Here is a 24,688-nt window from a genome sequence, read left to right as displayed (position 1 = left end):
ACTCTTCAAGTTTTATTTCTGGCGGAAGACTGGAGTTCCTACCTTCATGCCCCCTTCTCTGCCCATATCTGCCAGCGCTGAGCGGTTGCCATCTGCTATCTGCCATGCTTTAACCATCTCCCACTTCCCAGAGGGTGTCACGGTGCCAACGCTGTGCCAGCGCAGAGAGACAGCTTGTGTCACCACAGTAGAATGAGACACCTCTCTTCCCTGACAACTACAGACAAGGTGGAGAGGGAGCCCAGCAGAAACGGTGTCTGCTGTGACAGATTGTCCTCAGTATTCTCCTCACAACCTCAGACAAGTGGAAAGAGGTGGTCTGGTGACATGTTTTGTATACAGTTACATTACAGGTATATTGTAAGTTTGTGAGGGAGAAATAGTTTGTACGAGTTTAAAGACACACACACACACACACACACACACACACACACACACACACACACACACACACACACACACACACACACACACACACACACACACACACACACACACACACACACACACACACATTTTGGCATGGCTCATAGTTGGGCAAGGGAGTTCATCTACTTAGCACCTTGTATGGTGTGACCGGTGCCGTGCTGGCGTTTCAGACACCACATTAGCAACTGTCCAGTGATTTCAATCTAAGACGCTCAACGTCTCTCCTCTACACCCCCTTCATGCCAGAGCCCAGGGAAGGGGTCACGCTCCATCTGCAGTGATGTATAGAGCTCAATGGTTTCTCCATGAACCTACAGTGGACCAAAAAACATTGTGTCCACTGTACTGGGGAGTGAAACTTTGCCATTGACCAATAGTGTCGTCCAACCATTTCGATGCATTAGCAATCGTCAGCAACCAGTCACAGACAGTCTTACTAATTTATCTCACAGACTTCTCAAATGGGATCGGACATTGCTGAGGGATGAGGAAATGGACCACCACAACACAATGTGGATGGGTTGAGGGGTTTGTGGTTACTCAAACAGTGATTAGGGTCAAAACCCTCACAACTCAATCAAGCAAAGGGATATTGCTTCTTTTCCACAGTTTACTGAAGTTTGTGCGATCATGAAATGAAGTGCTTTTCAAGTTGTGGGAAAAGGAATCTAGCCAAACTTGCTAAACTTTTGCATTACGGTTGGTGAATCCTCAAGGAGGGTCAGCTATTTCCCCAAATTTAATAACACTCTACATTATCCCATTGTGGGACATTGTCTCTACATTATCCTATCCTGAGACATTGTCACTTTCATTATCTTATTGTGAGACATGGTCACTGCATTATCCTATTGTGAGACCTTGTCACTGCATTATCCTATTGTGAGACCTTGTCACTGCATTATCCTATTGTGAGACCTTGTCATAGCCAATGTGATAAGCTTTTGCTGTAGTACATTAGAGTAGGATTCTTTTAGGAGATGACCTACCTAGCAACTGCTGTATAGTGACTGGTCAGATGTTGTTAATTGGTTTGAGCAAGAACCGGAAGTAGTTGAGTTGATGTGTGGTCAGTTCCTAATGAATGATATCTGCACAAGAGTAATCTGTTTCCATCCTGTATTTGTTTACATAGTCAGCTATCCACAGTCTAAACAAACTGCAACTACACTGGTAGCAATGAGTTGGATCAACACACCCAGAGTCAAGTGTCTGAACACATTTTCCACATCATAACACTGATAACATGATTGGAGATTTTTTATGTTATACAGTAGTTGGTGAAACCTTAAAAGAAGGTCAGCGTTTGGTTGGTAATCTGCCTGTGGAGTGTTTGGCCAGGGCAGTGTGAGGTCACTGGTCCAGATGGCAGTGTGTGTGTGTGTGTGTGTGTGTTAATATAGCTTGCTCTCAGCTTACTGTGATTAAGGCCTACTCTTCTGTTTTAGTGCTTCCTGCCCTGGCTGGCTCCACAGGGAAAGTGGGTGGTCCTGTACGTCACACTCTGCTTGTCACTCCATATAACCAGGGCGTAGTCATCCGCGTTTGTTCAAACAGCCAGGAGAGGATTTGTGTGTACTTTCATTGTAGGGCCTATATGTTTCAAAATGGATTGCAGGTGTGTGTCTAACTCCATGCTTACTAATCAGTCTCATAAGTCCCAGCTTCAGACAACCGGGAAACTCCAGAAATACTTCAGAAATAATATTCCAATATCCTTCTCCATACTTCCTGTTTTCTCTCTGATGAATTCTCTATAGTGCTTCACAGCAAGAGCATCTGGTACATTGGCATTATAATTTCTGCTAATCAGTTTGATAAAAATTGGCACAGTTAGGAGTATAAATGCCTTATGCAGAGATAAGGAGAGAGAGAGGGTGAGAGATGGAAGAGGGAGTGTGACTCATGTGAAATCATGGATGTGAGTCACTGTGATTGCGTCCCGCATAATCATAGGAAGAAGGACAGTCAAGAGCATGTCTCTAAGGACACATTCACACACACGCTGTGCTGCCCGACAGGTACAACACTGATGCGATGATTTAGCTACTAGAATTATATTCCTAATTATTATGCTAATTAATTACTCAATAACATATGTAGCATGCATCTTTCAGCAACGAAAGTATATTCACTTCGACGTGAGACATTTGTTCCATCATTGATTGGTTATGGTTACTACTATGAGAAGCATGCCTGAGTAATATTTTGTTATGTATATGTTGTCAGCCTACATGAAAACATACAGTACACTCATCAATCTTTTCCAGACACTATGTATGTATGTATGTATATATGGGACTCCCAATCACAGTCTGGTGTGATTCAGCCTGGATTTGAAACAGGGACTGTGGTGTCACCATTTGTACTGAGATGCAGTGGCTTAAACCACTGAGCCACTTGGGAAACAGTAAACTAATGTTATCTGTAATGGGAAATTCCACAGTAAGAGTAATGCTGAGATTTTTCACTATAAAATGTATGTCCAATGCAAAGTTAAACAAACCATACAATTCTATGCACAATGACTACTTTTAATAATTTCCTCTGAACATTTTATGGAAAACATTTACTTGTATGGTTTGTTTAACTTTGCAATCATTGGTTTGTGTTTGATATTTTAAAGTGAACAAATCAGAGTCTCCGCATTACTCTGTCACTGTGGAATTGCGCTAATCTTAGTTTGGCTGGCTGAGTACTCAACTAGTGCCTTATGATTGTAATATGTCCTCATTCAGGCCAACCGTGTCACTCTCTCCGTTTCTAGATCAGAGATCTGTGTTCTCTGAGTCATGTAAACTACAGAAAGCTGTCTCTCTGTACCATGTGAACTACAGAAAGCTGGGTCCCTCTGTACCATGTGAACTACAGAAAGCTGGGTCCCTCTGTACCATGTGAACTACAGAAAGCTGGGTCCCTCTGTACCATGTGAACTACATAAAGCTGGGTCCCTCTGTGTCATGTGAACTACAGACAGCTGGGTCCCTCTGTGTCATGTGAACTACAGAAAGCTGGGTCCCTCTGTGTCATGTGAACTACAGAAAGCTGGGTCCCTCTGTGTCATGTGAACTACAGAAAGCTGGGTCCCTCTGTACCATGTGAACTACAGAAAGCTGGGTCCCTCTGTGTCATGTGAACTACAGAAAGCTGGGTCCCTCTGTGTCATGTGAACTACAGAAAGCTGGATCCCTCTGTACCATGTGAACTACACAAAGCTGGGTCCCTCTGTACCATGTGAACTACAGAAAGCTGGGTCCCTCTGTGTCATGTGAACTACAGAAAGCTGGGTCCCTCTGTGTCATGTGAACTACAGAATGCTGGGTCCCTCTGTGTCATGTGAACTACAGAAAGCTGGGTCCGTCTGTACCATGTGAACTACAGAAAGCTGGGTCCCTCTGTGTCATGTGAACTACAGAAAGCTGGGTCCCTCTGTACCATGTGAACTACAGAAAGCTGGGTCCCTCTGTGTCATGTGAACTACAGAAAGCTGGGTCCCTCTGTGTCATGTGAACTACAGAAAGCTGGGTCCCTCTGTACCATGTGAACTACATAAAGCTGGGTCCCTCTGTGTCATGTGAACTACAGAAAGCTGGGTCCCTCTGTGTCATGTGAACTACAGAAAGCTGGGTCCCTCTGTGTCATGTGAACTACAGAAAGCTGTTCCCTCTGTACCATGTGAATTACAGAAAGCTGGGTCCCTCTGTGTCATGTGAACTACAGAAAGCTGTTCCCTCTGTGTCATGTGAACTACAGAAAGCTGGGTCCCTCTGTACCATGTGAACTACAGAAAGCTGGGTCCCTCTGTGCCATGTGAACTACATAAAGCTGGGTCCCTCTGTGTCATGTGAACTACAGAAAGCTGGGTCCCTCTGTGTCATGTGAACTACAGAAAGCTGGGTCCCTCTGTGAGCCCCCAGTCCACACACACACTTTGACGTACACATATATTACACACACACACCTTCGTACAAACACACACAAACACACTGGTGCCCCTGCGGGCCTCTGGGCAGGGTAGATGTCCCTTGCAGGACGATCAATATTCTGACGGGTCATATGATCAATGACTTTCTAGTCGGCTACATCCCTGAGGCATAATAATGAGCATGTCAACCTGATGATGTCTGTTACCCCCTATCCATCCATCCATCTTTTGGTTTGTGTGTGTGTGTGTTTGTTTGCACAGCATGTGACAGCGTGTGGGTGTGCACAGCGTGTGTGTATGCGTGGTCCTAACTTATTACTCTGAATGCAGTTTAGAATTGTGTGGAACTTGTAAAATATGTAGTTAAAGTGGAACTGAAACGCTCAAATCAACCTACAGTATTGTTTTACATGTCGATGTTGGGTAACCCTAGTGAACGTGATGTTATATAAATGCTTTTAGAACATAGTACTAAACGTTTTTCGAATGTCTAGCATAAGCTCATAGAGATGTGGCCACTTATGGCTTTTTGATCAAGAAGTTAATAAACAAAACATTTAAACTACTGATTTGAGATGGAACGACAATAAATTATTAATCACATTAACAAGCCTGTGTAGTCCTGTCAACAATCCATTTGCTTCTGTTTTTCAGCTCATTCAGCTGAAGGCTACATTAGTGGTTTTCACAAGGGCAGGGGCATCGGATCTACTGTTACCCCACATTAGTAAGCTAGCTAAATGCATGATGTCCACAATAACAAAGTAGGTAGGTATCATCAAATATGCCGGTATAGTCCAGTTTAGCAGGCAGATCATGTACACTATGCATGAAACGGTATTCAAAATGGTTTGTAGTGAGGGACTTCAGATGTGATAAACCTAGGAGAGGCTAACTAGCTTGCTGGGCTAGAAACAGATGGCTAGGAAAAATATGATTTCTAGCTAGCTAGATGTCTGTTCTGAAATATTTAGTTACAGCCGTGTAGGGTTGTTAAGTGTCCCCCTCCTTTTAAATAAATTGCAACTAGTTGTGAGACTTACCAAATGAGGCTGCCAATGTCCATAGTGAAATCAATAATCCACAGTAAGTCCTGCACTGTAGCAAGTCGATAGCTAATGTCTGTCACTAGCTAGCAAAATATCTATCAATGATAGACCAAAACCATGACAAGCTCAGCTATCTGGCTTGCTATGATAGCCCACCTTTAACCGTACAATTTATTTTTGTCAATGTATCATTCGTGCCATGTTACCCGGATAGTATCTAACAGGATAGCCTTCTAAATATACATTTATTTTCATCTTTTTTTTTATTGTTCTCGAAAAACATACTCAATGAGGCATTGTAATATTGCCTGCCTTTTAGTCTAACCATGTGATGACATTGCTGACACATTAGCAAGATGACGGCATGCAGTGGCCAGAAGAGGCCATTTTGAAACGTTTTTAACATGTACGTTTTTCAGCAGGAACTTGCTTCTTTACTAAAATGATTCAGTCCGTCTTTAATGCTGGATCTGGGCCACTAGGAATGCCGTGAACAACATGCAATCTCCTTGGAACTAACACAGTTTCAGAGCAAGTGAATGAGAGAGAAATGGAGAGAATGAGAATGAGAGACATGGAGGTATCAAGAAGAAGCTGCTCTCTCTTTCACCCCCTCCCCCACTTCCCTCCCCTCCTCCCTGAGGACTTCTCACCCGTAACTGGCACATAAAACAATAGCTGGTCTGGAATTTGGATGGTTTAATGTATGATTGTTCTTCATTAACTTTCCTTTAGTCCTGATCTGAGGGCAGATCCATTTCCCAATAATCTCCTGCATCTTCCCTTGTATTCTCCATCGATCCCCTTGTTCTACTTTTGTAATTACTTTCTTCTCCTATAGTAGGGCCGTGATTAGACGGTGTTTACGGAAAGGGAACGCGCCGGGTTACACGCTGACTGTCTTCTTTATGGGATCGATGGCAGCGCATGTTCTAAATATCAATCACCGTCTGCTTGCATTAGTGGTGCGACTGTGTTATCAAACTAGCCTATTGTGCTAATCAAGGGGCTCTGCCCGGGTATGAGCTGTTCAATTTATGAACAGGTAATGGAGAATATTGTCAGAGGTGTGTGTGAGGGAGGGTTGGACAGGTGTAGTGTGTGTGAGGGTGTATAACGGTGAACATGTGTTACCCTGACCTTTTCAGTACAGTAATTCTTCCACACGGTGACCTTACATCAAATTACAAATGTTTGGGTCTTTTCATTGTCTCAGTATTGACTCGAAGAGCAGGCTTCAAATTACTTAGATGTGTGTGTCTGTGTTCGCAGCCCCATTGCCGCCACGTGTATGAAAGGGACGTCTGTTTGCAGAGAGCACCATTGATCTTCCTCTGATAAGAGTTCTTCCTCACCCCCCTTCTCCCTCTCCTCCCTTGCACCCCCAATCTTATTAACCTGTCTCGTTGTCTGGGAATGCTTGGGATCTTTATCCAAACATTCCTTGCTGTCATCTCTTTTCCCTCAACCTGCATCTTCCGTGTGCTCCCTCCCTCCCTCGCCCCCCTTCCTTCCTCCACCCCCTCTCCTCCATACAGGCCTCTTATCAGATGCACGCGTGTAGCAAAAACAAAGAGTGCCGCGCTTTCATTTTCGCCTCATTATTTTGTAATTTCACAACCCAATAACTTTGCCTCGTGCGCGTCCTCTCCGAAGAGAGAGATACGTCCCGCCTCGCTGATGCGTGGAGGCTGAAAGAGTAGAAAAGAGAAGAACAAAAGAGAAAAATGGAGAGAGAGATGAGTTGTGTGTGTTCCAGGTTGGAATGGGAGCTGTGGGGTGAGGGAGGAGGGGGGAGGGGGGAAAGGCTCTTTTTAACTGGAGGGATGTGTCAGATCGCTTCTGCAGTCAGGGCCTATGATTTTGGCATGAAGGTCGAAAACAAATGCCTTTCTTCAGAGGTTTGTGTGTGTGCTTACGTCTCTACATATCCGTATCAGCAGGCCCCTGTGGTCATGCACAGGTGTGTGTGTGTGTGTGTGTGTGTGTGTGTGCTTCCCTCTCTGTTGCCCAAGGAAAAAACTTGCATGATTTACATAATTGAGAGAGTTGGGAAGAGGTGAACGAGTAGAGCGAGGTGGGACCTGTGTCAAGCTCCTGGCTAACTCAACCAGATTGGGGATCATGGCAAACAATGAGTCCTTGAGATTGTTTGTTTTGCATCGCACAATTCTCTGAAATGGTCTAAAATGTATAAAATCTGCACATCCAGGGTACCGGGCAATGCAAAGTGAACGCACCCAGAATGTCCTCCTACAGAACAGACATTAGATACAAATGCAATTTTAAGCCTGATTCGTAAGTCCATTACCCACCTATAGACTGACTGTACCTAGTCGACTGTACTTCAGTTAGTAACAAGATACTATACCTAGACCACTGTGTCACCTTTAGTAACCTGATACTATACCTACAGTAGTCCACCCTACTCCCTTCACTAACACGATACTATACATAGTCCACCATGTTACATTTAGTAACATGGTACGATACCTAGTACACTGTACTCCTTTCACTAACATGATACTATACATAGTCCACCATGTTACATTTAGTAACATGATACGATATCTAGTTCACTGTACTCCTTTCACTAACATGATACTATACCAAGTCCACTGTACTCCCTTTAGTAACAAGATACTATACCTAGTCCACTGTGTTACCTTTAGTAACAAGATACTATACCTAGTCCAATGTGTTACCTTTAGTAACATGTTGCTATACCTAGTCCACTGTGTTACCTTTAGTAACATGTTGCTATACTTAGTCCACTGTGAAACTATACCTAGTCCCCTGTACTCCCTTTAGTAACATGATACTATACTTAGTCCACTGTGTTACCTTTAGTAACATGATACTATACCTAGTCCACTGTGTTACCTTTAGTAACATGATACTATACCTAGTCCACTGTGTTACCTTTAGTAACATGTTGCTATACTTAGTCCACTGTGAAACTATACCTAGTCCCCTGTACTCCCTTTAGTAACATGATACTATACCTAGTCCACTGTGTTACCTTTAGTAACATGTTGCTATACCTAGTCCACTGTACTCCCTTTAGTAACATGATACTATACCTAGTCCACTGTGTTACCTTTAGTAACATGATACTATACCTAGTCCACTGTGTTACCTTTAGTAACATGATACTATACCTAGTCCACTGTGTTACCTTTAGTAACATGATACTATACCTAGTCCACTGTGTTACCTTTAGTAACATGATACTATACCTAGTCCACTGTGTTACCGTTAGTAACATGATACTATACCTAGTCCACTGTGTTACCTTTAGTAACATGTGAACATGTCCACTGTGAAACTATACCTAGTCCCCTGTACTCCCTTTAGTAACATGATACTATACTTAGTCCACTGTGTTACCTTTAGTAACATGATACTATACCTAGTCCACTGTGTTACCTTTAGTAACATGTTGCTATACCTAGTCCACTGTGTTACCTTTAGTAACATGATACTATAATTGGAAGTGTAGAGATAAGTATACAATGGGTCTATACAGGAGCAGGTGTAACCATAGTGCTTATGTTCTTTGGTGGGTTGGGGATGCAGGGATTGGCTGAATACTCTCTCTCGTTTGTGCATTTCTCTTCTACACAAAGGACTGTGTGTGTGTTGGGAGATCTATAATAAGAGGCCTGTTTGTCCTACTCCATTGTATGCATCTGTCCCACCGTAGTTTGTGCCTGTGACAGTCATATTTAATTTGGAGTTTGTGCCCCGGTATGAAAGCCAAACGGAACAGACTGCCGCTGTGACGGTGCGCCCGAGAGGAGTTTATTGAAAAGTGTGGGCACTCAGCCAAATCTGTCTTCGCTCTTTCATCTCCAAACAGAGGAGGAAGAAAGGGAAAAGAAGAGGAAAGGAGAGGGAGAATAGAGGAGAGAGAATAGAGGAGGTAGATTGGATGTTCTGGCTCTGAACCATTGTATTCCCCAAACAAGAAGACACACTTCCTAATTTTGAACTTCTGTCATTACTATCACCATCACCACTACCTCCATCATCACTACAACCATAGCTACTAATACTGCTTCTATCATCATCACTAGTACTACTAATACTACTACTATCACCATTACTACTACTACTAATACTACTACTATCACCATCACTACTACTGCTAATACTACTACTATCACCATCACTACAACAACCATCACTACTAATACTACTAATACTACTACTGTCACCATCACTACTAATACTATTACTATCACCATCACTACTACTACTAATACCACTACTACTGATACTACTACTATCACCATTACTACTACTACTAATACTACTACTATCACCATCACTACTACTGCTAATACTACTACTATCACCATCACTACAACAACCATCACTACTAATACTACTACTATCACCATCACTACTAATACTAATACTATCACCATCACTACAACAACCATCACTACTAATACTACTACTATCACCATCACTACTGCCTCCATCATCACTACAACCATTACTACTATCACCATCATTACTACCGCTAATACTACTACTATCCCCATCACTACTACAACTAATACCACTACTACTATCACCATCACTACTATCTTCCACTACTATCTTCCACCATCACTAATACTACTACAATCAACACTAATACTACCACCATCACTACTACTACAATCAGCACTACTACTATCACCATCACTACAGCTACTACTATCATCATCACTACTGCTACTACTATAACCATCACTACTACTACAATCAACACTACAACTACCACCATACCTACTACTACTACAATAAACACTACTACTACCACTATCACAAATACTACAATCAACACTACTACTATCACCATCACTAATGCTATCATCATCACTAACACTACTACTATCACCATCACTACTGCTACTAATATCATCATCACAACTGCTACTACAATCACCATCACTAATACTACTACTACTATCACCATAACTACTGCTACTACTATCAGTGCTACATCCTCTAATACTACTACTAATATCACTTTCACTATCTCCATCACTACTACTACAATCAACACTACTACTAACCCCATCACAACTACTACAATCAACACTACTACTACCACCATCCCTACTACTACAATCAACACTACTACTAACCCCATCACTACTACTACAATCAACACTAGTACTAACCCCATCACTACTACTACAATCAACACTACTACTAACCCCATCACTACTACTACAATCAACACTAGTACTAACCCCATCACTACTACTACAATCAACACTACTACTATCTCCATCACTACTACTACAATCAACACTACTACTAACCCCATCACTACTACTACAATCAACACTAGTACTAACCCCATCATTACTACTACAATCAACACTACTACTACCACCATCACTACTACTACAATCAACTCTACTACTATCACCATCACTAATGCTACAATCAACACTACTACTATCCCCATCACTACTACTACAATCAACACTACTACTAACCCCATCACTACTACTACAATCAACACTACTACTACCACCATCACTACTACTACAACAATAAACACTACTACTACCACTATCACAACTACTACAATCAACACTACTACTACCACCATCACTACTACTACAATCAAACACTACTACTATCACCATCACTAATGCTATCATCATACTAACACTACTACTATCACCATCGCTACTGCTACTACTATCATCATCACAACTGATACTACAATCACCATCACTAATACTACTACTACTATCACCATCACTACTGCTACTACTATCAGTGCTACATCCTCTAATACTACTACTAATATCACTTTCACTATCTCCATCACTACTACTACAATCAACACTACTACTAACCCCATCACTATTACTACAATCAACACTACTACTAACCCCATCACAACTACTACAATCAACACTAGTACTAACCCCATCACTACTACTACAATCAACACTACTACTAACCCCATCACTACTACTACAATCAACACTAGTACTAACCCCATCACTACTACTACAATCAACACTACTACTAACCCCATCACTACTACTACAATCAACACTACTACTAACCCCATCACTACTACTACAATCAAAACTACTACTAACCCCATCACTACTACTACAATCAACACTACTACTAACCCCATCACTACTACTACAATCAACAGTACTACTACCACCATCACTACTACTACAATCAACACTACTACTAACCCCATCACTACTACTACAATCAACAGTACTATACCACCATCACTACTACTACAATTAACACTACTACTAACCCCATCACTACTACTACAATCAACACTACTACTAACCCCATCACTACTACTACAATCAACACTACTACTAACCCATCACTACTACTACAATCAACACTACTACTAACCCCATCACTACTACTAACCCCATCACTACTACTACAATCAACACTACTACTAACCCCATCACTACTACTACAATCAACACTACTACTACCACCATCACTAATGCTATCATCATCACTAACACTACTACTATCACCATCGCTACTGCTACTGCTATCATCATCACAACTGATACGACAATCACCATCACTAATACTACTACTACTATCACCATCACTACTGCTACTACTATCAGTGCTACATCCTCTAATACTACTACTAATATCACTTTCACTATCTCCATCACTACTACTACAATCAACACTACTACTAACCCCATCACTACTACTACAATCAACACTAGTACTAACCCCATCACTACTACTACAATCAACACTACTACTACCACCATCACTACTACTACAATCAACACTACTACTAACCCCATAACTACTACTACAATCAACACTACTACTAACCCCATCACTACTACTACAATCAACACTACTACTAACACCAACACTACTACTACAATCAACACTACTACTATCACCATCACTAATGCTATCATCATCACTAACACTACTACTATCACCATCGCTACTGCTACTACTATCATCATCACAACTGCTACTACAATCACCATCACTAATAATACTACTACTATCACCATAACTACTGCTACTACTATCAGTGCTACATCCTCTAATACTACTACTAATATCACTTTCACTATCTCCATCACTACTACTACAATCAACACTACTACTATCACCATCACAACTACTACAATCAACACTACTACTAACCCCATCACTACTACTACAATCAACACTACTACTAACCCCATCACTACCACATGCAATCAACACTACTACTACCACCATCACTACTACTACAATCAACACTACTACTACCACCATCACTACTACTACAATCAACAGTACTACTACCACCATCACTACTACTACAATCAGGACTACTACTATCCCCATCACTACTACTACAATCGCCATCACTAATACTACCACCATCACTACTGCTACTACTATCAGTGCTACATCCTCTAATACTACTACTAATATCACTTTCACTATCTCCATCACTACTACTACAATCAACACTACTACTAACCCCATCACTAATGCATCAATCAACACGACTACTACCACCATCACTACTACTACAATCAACACTACTACTACCACCATCACTACTACTACAATCAACACTACTACTACCACCATCACTACTACTACAATCAACACTACTACTACCACCATCACTACTACTACAATCAACAGTACTACTACCACCATCACTACTACTACAATCAACACTACTACTAACCCCATTACTACTACTACAATCAACAGTACTATACCACCATCACTACTACTACAATTAACACTACTACTAACCCCATCACTACTACTACAATCAACACTACTACTAACCCCATCACTACTACTACAATCAACACTACTACTAACCCATCACTACTACTACAATCAACACTACTACTATCACCATCACTAATGCTACAATCAACACGACTACTACCACCATCACTACTACTACAATCAACACTACTACTACCACCATCACTACTACTACAATCAGGACTACTACTATCCCCATCACTACTACTACAATCAGCACTACTACTACCACCATCACTACTACTACAATCAACAGTACTACTACCACCATCACTACTACTACAATCAACACTACTACTATCACCATCACTAATGCTACAATCAACACGACTACTACCACCATCACTACTACTACAATCAACACTACTACTATCACCATCACTAATGCTACAATCAACACGACTACTACCACCATCACTACTACTACAATCAACACTACTACTATCACCATCACTACTACTACAATCAACACTATTACTATCACCATCACTAATGCTACAATCAACACGACTACTACCACCATCACTACTACTACAATCAGCACTACTACTACCACCATCACTACTACTACAATCAACAGTACTACTACCACCATCACTACTACTACAATCAACACTACTACTTTCACCATCACTAATGCTACAATCAACACGACTACTACCACCATCACTACTACTACAATCAACACTACTACTATCACCATCACTAATGCTACAATCAACACGACTACTACCACCATCACTACTACTACAATCAACACTACTACTATCACCATCACTACTACTACAATCAACACTACTACTATCACCATCACTAATGCTACAATCAACACGACTACTACCACCATCACTACTACTACAATCAACACTACTACTACCACCATCACTACTACTACAATCAGGACTACTACTACCACCATCACTACTACTACAATCAGGACTACTACTACCACCATCACTACTACTACAATCAACACTACTACTACCACCATCACTACTACTACAATCAGCACTACTACTACCACCATCACTACTACTACAATCAACACTACTACTACCACCATCACTACTACGACAATCAACACTACTACTACCACCATCACTACTACTACAATCAACACTACTACTACCACCATCACTACTACTACAATCAACACTACTAATACCACCATCACTACTACGACAATCAACACTACTACTACCACCATCACTACTACTACAATCAACACTACTACTACCACCATCACTACTACGACAATCAACACTACTACTACCACCATCACTACTACTACAATCAACACTACTACTACCACCATCACTACTACTACAATCAACACTACTAATACCACCATCACTACTACTACAATCAACACTACTACTATCCCCATCACTACTACTACAATCAGCACTACTACTACCACCATCACTACTACTACAATCAGCACTACTACTAACACCATCACTACTACTACAATCAACACTACTACTACCACCATCACTACTACGACATTCAACACTACTACTACCGTCATCACTACTACTACAATCAACACTACTACTATCCCCATCACCACTACATTTTCCACTACTATTAATTTACAATCACTAATACTATTTATATTACTTCTACTATCTTCATCACCACTTCTACCACTACTATCCCCATCACAACTACATTTTCCACTACTATTAATTTCATAATCACTAATACTATTTATATTACATCTACTATCACCATCACCACTTCTACCACTACTATCCACGTCACCACTACATTTTCCACTACTATTAATTTCACAATCACGAATACTATTTCTATTACTTCTACTATCTTCATCACTACCACTACCACTACTGTCTACTACCACTGATTCTATTTCAACTGCTACTTTACCACTACTACTAGTATTAGTACTAATACCAGTACTAATACAACACTACTTCTACTATCACCATTACTACTAATACCTGTACTACTAACCATAACACTACTACTACATATTACTACTATTATCACTGCTACTAGTACATCTGATAATAATAATAAAACCACTACCACCATCACCTTCACTGCAACTACAACTACTAATACCACTGTTATTATCTCCATCACAACTTCTACAATCACTACTTCTACCACCATCACTCCTACTACTTCTACTATTACTACTATCACCATCAATACTACTACTACCACTACTACTATCCCCATCGCCACTACTACTTTCCCTATCACCACTACTACTAACACATCACTGCTACTACCGCTCCTATTACAATCACCATACTACTACTGTCACATCAACACTAGTACTACTGCTACTACTGTCACATCACTGCTACTACTACCACCACTACTGTCACATCACTACTAATGTTGTAACTACTACCATCACTATTACTACTACTTTTTTATTTGATTTGTATTTTTATTGAACCTTTCATTAACCAGGTAGGCTAGTTGAGAACAAGTTCTCATTTACAATTGCGACCTGGCCAAGATAAAGCATAGCAGTACATACAACAACACAGAGTTACACATGGAGTAAAACAAACATAGTCAATAGTACAGTAGAAAAATAAGTCTACATACAATGTGAGGAAATGAGGTGAGATAAGGGAGGTAAAGGCAAAAAAAGGCCATGGTGGCAAAGTAAATACAATATAGCAAGTAAAACACTGGAATGGTAGATTTGCAGTGGAAGAATGTGCAAAGTAGAGATAGAAATAATGGGTTGCAAAGGAGCAAAATAAATAAATAAATACAGTAGGGGGAGAGGTAGTTGTTTGGGCTAAATTATAGATGGGCTATGTACAGGTGCAGTAATCTGTGAGCTGCTCTGACAGCTGGTGCTTAAAAGCTAGTGAGGGAGATAAGTGTTTCCAGTTTCAGAGATTTTTGAAGTTCGTTCCAGTCATTGGTAGCAGAGAACTGGTAGGAGAGGCGGCCAAAGGAAGAATTGTTTTTCGGGGTGACCAGAGATATACCTGCTGGAGCGCGTGCTACAGGTGGGTGCCGCTATGGTGACCAGCGAGCTGAGATAAGGGGGGACTTTACCTAGCAGGGTCTTGTAGATGACCTGGAGCCACTACCACTAATACCACCATCATCGTCACTACTACTATTACTAATATCACATTGCTGCTACTGCTGCTGCTGCTACTACTACAACTACAATCATCACCATTACTATCACTACTACTACTGTCACTATCACTACTACTATCATCATCACCACTACTGCAACTACTACTTCTTCTACCACCACTACTGTCACATCACTACTACTGTTGCAACTACTACTATCGCCATCACTATTAATACCACTACTACCACCACCATCACTACTACTACTATCACATCGCTGCTGCTGCTACTACTACTATTACTACTACGACTACTACGAATATTATTATAACCATCACTACTACTACTATAACCATCACTGCGAAGACTATCACCATCACTACTACTACTACTTCTTCTATCACCATCACTACTAATACTTTCCCCATCACAACTACTACTACCACTATCATTGTCACTACTACTACTACATCACTACTGCTATTGCAACTACTACTACTACTACTATCGCATCACTACTATTACTACTACTACTACTACTATCACATCACCACTATTACTACTTCTACTACTACTATCACATCACCACTATCACAATCACTAGAACTACTAATACGACTACTACATCAGATCCATGCTGCTACTACTACTTCTACCATCATCACCGTCTCTACTACTATCACCATCAGCACTACCACTATCACCATCACCACTACCGCTACTACTACTACTACTACTATCACCATCATTACTACTACTACTGCTATCACATCACTACTATTACTACTTCTACTACTACTATCACCATCACCACTACTGCTACTACTACTACTACTACTATCACCATCATTACTACTACTGCTACTTTCACCATCACTTCTACCACTATAATTTCCATCACTACTAATATCACCATCACTACTGTAACTTCTACTAACATTACTTCTTTCACCATCACTACTACTAACACTACTATCAACATTAGTCCTGCTGCTGCTGCTACTTCTAATACTATCATCACTATTACCACTACTACTACTTCAACCACCACAAGTGTTACGTCACTACTCCTGTTGGAACTACTACTATCACCATCACTATTATCACTACTACAACTACTACTAATCCTAACTCCTATCACCACATTTTTCACATCACTACTACTGTTGCAACTACTCCTATCACCATCACTATTACAACTACTACTACCACTATCATCATCATCACTACAACTACTATCACCATTATTACTATCATCATCATCATCATCATCACTACTGCTATCACTATCACCATCACCACTAATACTAGTTCTATCACATCACTAATATTACTACTACTGCTATTGCAACAACTACTACTACTACTATCACATCACTACTAATACAACTACTACTATCACATCGCTGCTGCTGCTACTACTACTTCTACTACTGCTACTACTACTACTACTACTACAATCACTGTCTCTACTACTATCACAACCACTAGTACTACTATCACCATTACTACTACTACTATCAATAATAGTCCTACTACTACTACTTCTACCACCACTGTCACATCACTACTACTATCATCATCACTATTACTACTACTATTACATCTACTACCACAACTGTCACCACAACTGCCACATCACTACTACTGTTGCAACTACTATTATCACCATTGCCACTACTACTGCTACTGCTGCTACTACTGCTACTTCTACAACTACTACTACCACTACCATCATCATCGCTACTGCTACTACATCTACTATCACCATCATTACTATCACCATCACTACTACTACTATCCCCATCACTACTAGTACTATCACCGTCACAAAAACTACTACCTCCATCACTACTACTACCACTCCTACTACTACATCAGTACTGCTATTGCAGCTACTGTCTCCATCACTACTACTACTTCTATCACAACACTACTAATACAACTATCACATCGCTGCTGCTACTACTACTACTACCAACTCTACTACTATCACATCACTTCTGCTGCTGCTGCTGCTACTACTACTATTACTACTACCATCACTTCTACCACTATAATTACCATGAATACTACTTTCACCATCACTACTGCTAATGCTACTTCTACTACTAATACCACTACTACTATCACCATTAGTACTACTACTACTACTAACCCTACTACTACTACTACTATCATCACCATTACTACTGCTACTACTACTACTACTACTACTACTACTACTATCAGCACCATAACTACTACTACTAATCATAATATCACCATTTAACCTACTACTACTACGCTCTACGACTACTACTACTATCACGATTACTACTTCTGCTTCGACTACTACTATAACCATCTCTACTACTACTACTATCACCATCACTACTACGACTACTACTACTACTACCACCATTACTGTTGCTGCTGCTTGTGCTACTATTATCACCATCACTACAACTACTACTACTACCACCACCATTAATGTTGCTGCTGCTGCTACTACTACTATCACCATCTTTACTACTACTGCTATCCCCATTATTGATGCTGCTGCTACTACTACTATCACCATCTTTACTACTACTGCTATCACCATTATTGATGCTGCTGCTACTACTACTATCACCATCACCACTACAACTACTGCTACTACTACTACTATCACCATCTCTACTACTAATACTACTGCTACTATCACTACTACTACTTTCACCATTACTACTGCTACTACTACTACTACTTCTACTTCTACTACTACTACTACTACTACGATTAGCATCTCTGCTTCTGCTACTACTATCACCATCACTACTACTATCACCATCTCTACAACTACTACTACTATCACTACTACTACTTTCACCATTACTACTGCTGCTACTACGTCTATCACCATCTCTACTACTAATTCTACTACTACTACTATGAATACCATCTCTGCTTCTGCTACTACTATCACCATCACTACTACTATCACCATCTCTACTACTACTACTACTACTACTACTACTACTACTACTACTACTACTACCACTATCTCCATCACTACAACCATCACCATTAATACTGCTGCTGCTACTTCTACTACTGCTTTCACCATCTCTACTTCTACTATCACTACCACTGCTAGTACTATGACTACTTTCACCATCACTGCTACTACTACTACTACTACTGCTAATATCACTACTACTACTACTATACTACTACTTCTACTTTCACTAGTACTACTACCACCATTACTACTGCTGCTACTACTACTATCACCATCTCTACTATCACCATCTCTACTGCTGCTACCACTACTATCACCATCGCTACTGCTTCTACTACTACTACTACTGCTGCTGCTGCTGCTGCTGCTGCTACTACTACTACTGCTACTACTACTACTACTACTACTACTACTATCACCATCTCTACTATCACCATCACTACTGCTTCTACTACTACTACTGCTGCTGCTGCTGCTACTACTACTACTATCACTACTACTATCACCATCACTACTGATGCTACTACTACTTTGCACATCCATACTGCTGCTTCTACTACTACTACTACTACTACTACTACTACTACTACTACTGCTGCTACTATCACCATCTCTACTATCACCATCTCTACAACTACTACTACTACTACTTCTACTACTACTACTGCTGCTACTACTACTGCCACTACTATCACCATCTCTACTGCTGCTTCTACTACTACTACTACTGCTGCTGTTGCTACTACTACTACTATCACCATTTCTACTGCTGCGGCTACTAATATCACCATCACTACTACTACTGCTCTGCTGCTACTTCTACTAGACTACGAGCTACTTCCATTGGTGATGTGGTGCAGTGTTATTCTAGTGTAACATTGGATGTTCTCAGGCCTCGTTGACAGCCTCCCCTCTCCTCTCTCCCTATCAACATCACACGATCATGAATAAATCCATTAGCCTCAGCGCTCTTTTCCCTCTTCGTTTTGTCCACCTTTGTCCATGTTCATCCCTCTCTTTCCACTCATTCAAACACCCCTTTCAAAGGCGCCGGCTACAAACTCTCCACCGCCGAGAAATGAAATCCCTCTAGACTTCACATGGGCCCGGCGTCAGAACTCTACGCCAAACATATCATTTTTGTTTCTTCTGTGTTTTTTCCCCACCTGGCTCCCTGTTATATAAACAAGCAGACTAATATGTGTGTTACATGTCTCATAGATTTAAAAGCAGAGGTGGCACCACCTCAACATACAATTACATGCTCAGGATGGAAGGAAAGGAGGGAGAGAAAGAGAATGGGAGGAGTGACAGAAAGAAAAGCCTATTACGATAGAAGATACACACTGAAAACATAAGAGGGGTAAAAAAGCAAGAGATGGGTGTAGATAAAGAGGTGAGGGTGATTGAGACCGGGAACGAGATGGTGTCTTTAGTTATAATTATGGTGCGCCCCTGTTCCCTATGGTCAAGAGAAAGGGTGCACCCCTATTCCCTATGGTCAAAGGAGGGAGTATGTAGGGACACAGGTAGAGAGATCCCCTACACACAGGCCATTTGTAAACTAAAAGCTGAAGTTGATGAAGATGTGAGAGAAATGTGTGTATCTTTGCCCTATTATACAGGCCTTTAGGCTCTAGAACTTAATTTGCTCTATTATACATGAGTTGAGCCTCTAGGACTTTGTACAGTGTTTCTTCTTCTCTGGTACACACATACACACAAGCTACATATCCCAAATGACATTGAGCTTGTGACTAACAGTTGTGTAGAGCAATTCCATGGATTGTGCTCGTGGCCTCTCATGACGTAATCCACAATTGTTACTGAATTGGTCTGTAACAACAGTTGTGTCTTTCATGGCAAAGAAGTCAGTGTGCTCTTGGGGTATGTACGTTTGAGCATAGAGCACATACCTGTTTTGCATTTCCTGTCTTTGCGTGCGTGCGTGCGTGCGTGTGTGTGTGTGTGTGTGTGTGTGTGTGTGTGTGTGTGTGTGTGTGTGTGTGTGTGTGTGTGTGTGTGTGTGTGTGTGTGTGTGTGTGTGTGTGCATACACCTTTGGATGATGCCACAGATAAGGGATCAGGATGCAGAGCCCAAGGCCTTATGTAGCCCTGCAGACAGCCTTATCATCCCCAACAACACATACACACAGGGATGGAAATATTCCAGGGAAGCTTCCAGCGCGTGAGAGAGAGAGAGAATCCATAGCAGATCTTTGTCTGTAGCCTGAGCGGGAAGGTGTGCTTGCACAGTATATCTTTGGAAACATTGTCTCAGTTTTCACTGACACATTCTTCATCATTTGGCTGTCTTTTTAGGCCATGTCACAGCTGTGAAGGATTCTAATGAGGGAGGGGGTGAGTGGGCTGGGGCTGTATCAACATAACCTTGAGAATTAGCCAGAGATAAGAGGAGAGATGTATAGGCCTTTGGCCTAAAGAGCAGGAACCTGGACTTCACCAAAGAAATCAGAAATACAGACATTGTCATCCTACAAGAGACAAGGTATAGAGGAACATTTTGTCTAGAAATTCAAAAGGAAATGATCTCAACAGAGAAAAATGTCCTCCTGTGTGCTACCTATACCCCCCACTACAATTCCCATATTTCCAGGCCCGGGGACATGTACTAGTCTGTGTCAACCTAAATGCCAGAACTGGACAAGAACCTGACAACCTCAGCACACAAGGGGGACAAACATGTACCTGGAGATGACAACATTCCCTCCCTCATATTCCCCCCTAGGTACAACTATGACAACATAACCAACAAAAACAGGTCAAAACTCCTGCTGCTCTGTCGCATGTTGGGTATGTACGTAGTCAATGGTAGGCTTCGAAGGGACTGCTAAGGTAGGTACACCTATAGCTCATCTCTTGGTTGTAGTACTGTAGACTACTTTATCACTGACCTCAACCCAGAGTCTCTAAGAGCATTCAGTCAGTCCACTGACACTCCTCTCAGATCACAGCTAAATCAGTACTTGAACGGAGCGCTACTCAATCATGAGGATTGAAAGCCAAAGGAACTTAATAATATTGCTATGGATGGTGTCAGGATTTGGCCAGGGTTGTTCCGGGTTTTGGTCACTAGATGCCCCCATTGTGCTTTTTGACCTTATGTTTTTTCCCTTGTTCCCCATTATTATTTGCACCTGTGCCTCGTTAACCCTGATTGTATTTAAACCCTTAGTTTCCCTCAGTTCTGTGCTCTGTGTTTGTATGTTAGCACCCAGCCCTAGTGTTCTGTGTATTCTTGTCGATTCCGGTGGATGCTCTTGTGGAATTCTGTTTTTGTTTTTGAGTATCTCTTGAGGCTTTTTTGTGCTATTCCTACCACCTTTTGGATTTGCCATTTTTGTATTGAAGGACTTCTCCTTTTTACTTTATTAAATACACCGTCTTAAGTACTGCTGTGTCTGCCTCATCTTCTGGGTTCTGCTGACTATTCGTGGCTCAGTTGGTTAAGTGACTGTTTCTCACTCCGGAGACCCAGGTTCGTAACCGGGTCCTGACAGATGGAAGGAAAGTAGTGTTGAAACCTACCAAAAATCAATTATGCAACAACAAATTCAATCCCTTTTAACTGGACAAAATGTTTTACTGTAATAGTGAAGGTGTAAACTTGGCTGTAGAAAGCCTAAACAGTATATTTTACCTCACAGCTTTCCTATCAATTCTGAAAATCAAACAAAAATGACAAATGGTTTTATGAAGAATGCAAAAAGCTAAAAAATGAATTGAGAAACATACACAACCAAAAACATATAGACCCAGAAAACCTATGGTGAATTACTAAAACAATACAGAAATACACTACGAATAAAAAAGGAACAGCATGTCAGAAATCAGCTCTGGGTGAATTGAGGAATCCATAGACTCTAACCACTTCTGGGAAAATAGGAAAATACTAAACAAACAACACAGTTATCTATTCAAAAGGGAGATGTATGGGTTAACTACTTGTCCAATATTTTTGTCCCTATAACAAAGAACAATCAGAAAACAGATATACCTGATCAAATACAAATCGTATAATCAACTATTATAGATTACCACACCCTATTTGACAAAAAAACATGCTTTGTTGATTTCCAAAACGTTGTTGACTCAATTTGGCTTGTTGGTCTGATACACAAATTGATGGGAAGTGGTGTTGGGGGGAAAACATATGACATTATAAAATCCATGTACACAATCAAGTGTGTGGTTAAAATTGGGGAAAAAAAATAATTTCCACAGGGCCATTAGGCAGGGATGCAGGTTAAGCCCCAAACTCTTCAACATGTACAGTTGAAGTCAGTTTACATACACCTTAGCCAAATACATTTCAACTCAGTTTTTCACAAATACTGACATTTAATACGAGTAACATTTCCAGGGTTTTAGGTCAGTTAGGATCACCACTTTATTTTAAGAATATGACATACCAGAATACTAGTAGAGAGAATGATTTATTTCAGCTTTTATTGCTTCCATCACATTCCTAGTGTGTCAGATGTTTACATACACTCAATTAGTATTTGGTAGCATTGCCTTTAAATTGTTTAACCTGGGTCAAATATTTCGGGTAGCCTTCCACAAGCTTCCCACAATAAGTTGGGTGAATTCCCACTATAAGTTGGGTGAATGTTTTTCCTCCTGACAGAGCTGGTGTAACTGAGTCAGGTTTGTAGGCCTCCTTGCTCACACACACTTTTTCAGTTCTGCCCACAAATATTCTGTGGGATTGAGATGAAGGCTTTGTGATGGCCACTCCAATACCTTGACTTTGTTGTCCTGAAGCCATTTTGCCACAACTTTGGAAGTTTGCTTGGGGTCATTGTCCATTTGGAAGACCTGTTTGCGACCAAGCTTTAACCTTTAACTGATGTCTTGAGATGTTGCTTCAATATATCCACATAATATTCCTACCTCATGATGCCATCTATTTTGAGAAGTGCACCAGTCCCTCTTGCAGCAAAGCACCCCCACACCATGATTCTGCGAACCCAGTGCTTCACGGTTGGGATGGTGTTCTTCGGCCTGCAAACCTCCCCCTTTTTCCTCCAAACATAACAATGGTTATTATGGCCAAACAGTTCTATTTTTGTTTCATCAGACTAGAGGATATTTCTCCAAAAAGTACAATCTTTATCCCCATGTGCAGTTGCAAACCGTAGTCTGGCTTTTTTTATGGTGGTTTTGGAGCAGTGGCTTCTTCCTTGCTGAGCGGCCTTTCAGTTTATGTCAATATAGGACTCGTTTTACTGTGGATCTAGATACTTTTGTACCTGTTTTCTCCAGTATCTTCACAAGGTCCTGTGCTGTTGTTCTGGGATTGATTTGCACTTTTTGAACCAAAGTACGTTCTTCTCTAGGACACAGAACAGATCTCC

At 40.9% G+C, this 24,688-nt stretch overlaps 2 protein-coding genes across 4 annotated transcripts in view; one reads left to right on the top strand and one right to left on the bottom strand.

The window, feature by feature from the left end:
* The window catches only part of LOC135526583 (protocadherin-1-like), a 430,021-nt gene that overhangs the window by 86,316 nt on the left and 319,017 nt on the right, over window positions 1-24,688 (top strand). The gene's annotated exons all lie outside the window — the stretch shown is intronic.
* LOC135526860 (uncharacterized protein DDB_G0271670-like) lies at window positions 887-24,229 on the bottom strand. Its single transcript, XM_064955531.1, has 4 exons — window positions 24,225-24,229; window positions 19,528-20,054; window positions 19,289-19,348; window positions 887-906 (listed from the first exon to the last, which is right to left on the bottom strand). The coding sequence occupies exons 1-4, from the start codon at window positions 24,227-24,229 to the stop codon at window positions 887-889; spliced, it is 612 nt and encodes a 203-aa protein (XP_064811603.1).

Source organism: Oncorhynchus masou, chromosome 32 (assembly GCF_036934945.1).
Source record: "Oncorhynchus masou masou isolate Uvic2021 chromosome 32, UVic_Omas_1.1, whole genome shotgun sequence".
In the NCBI taxonomy this organism is placed as follows: domain Eukaryota; kingdom Metazoa; phylum Chordata; class Actinopteri; order Salmoniformes; family Salmonidae; genus Oncorhynchus; species Oncorhynchus masou.
Note: the sequence above shows the minus strand (reverse complement) of the source record. Positions and strands in the feature narration are given on the sequence as shown.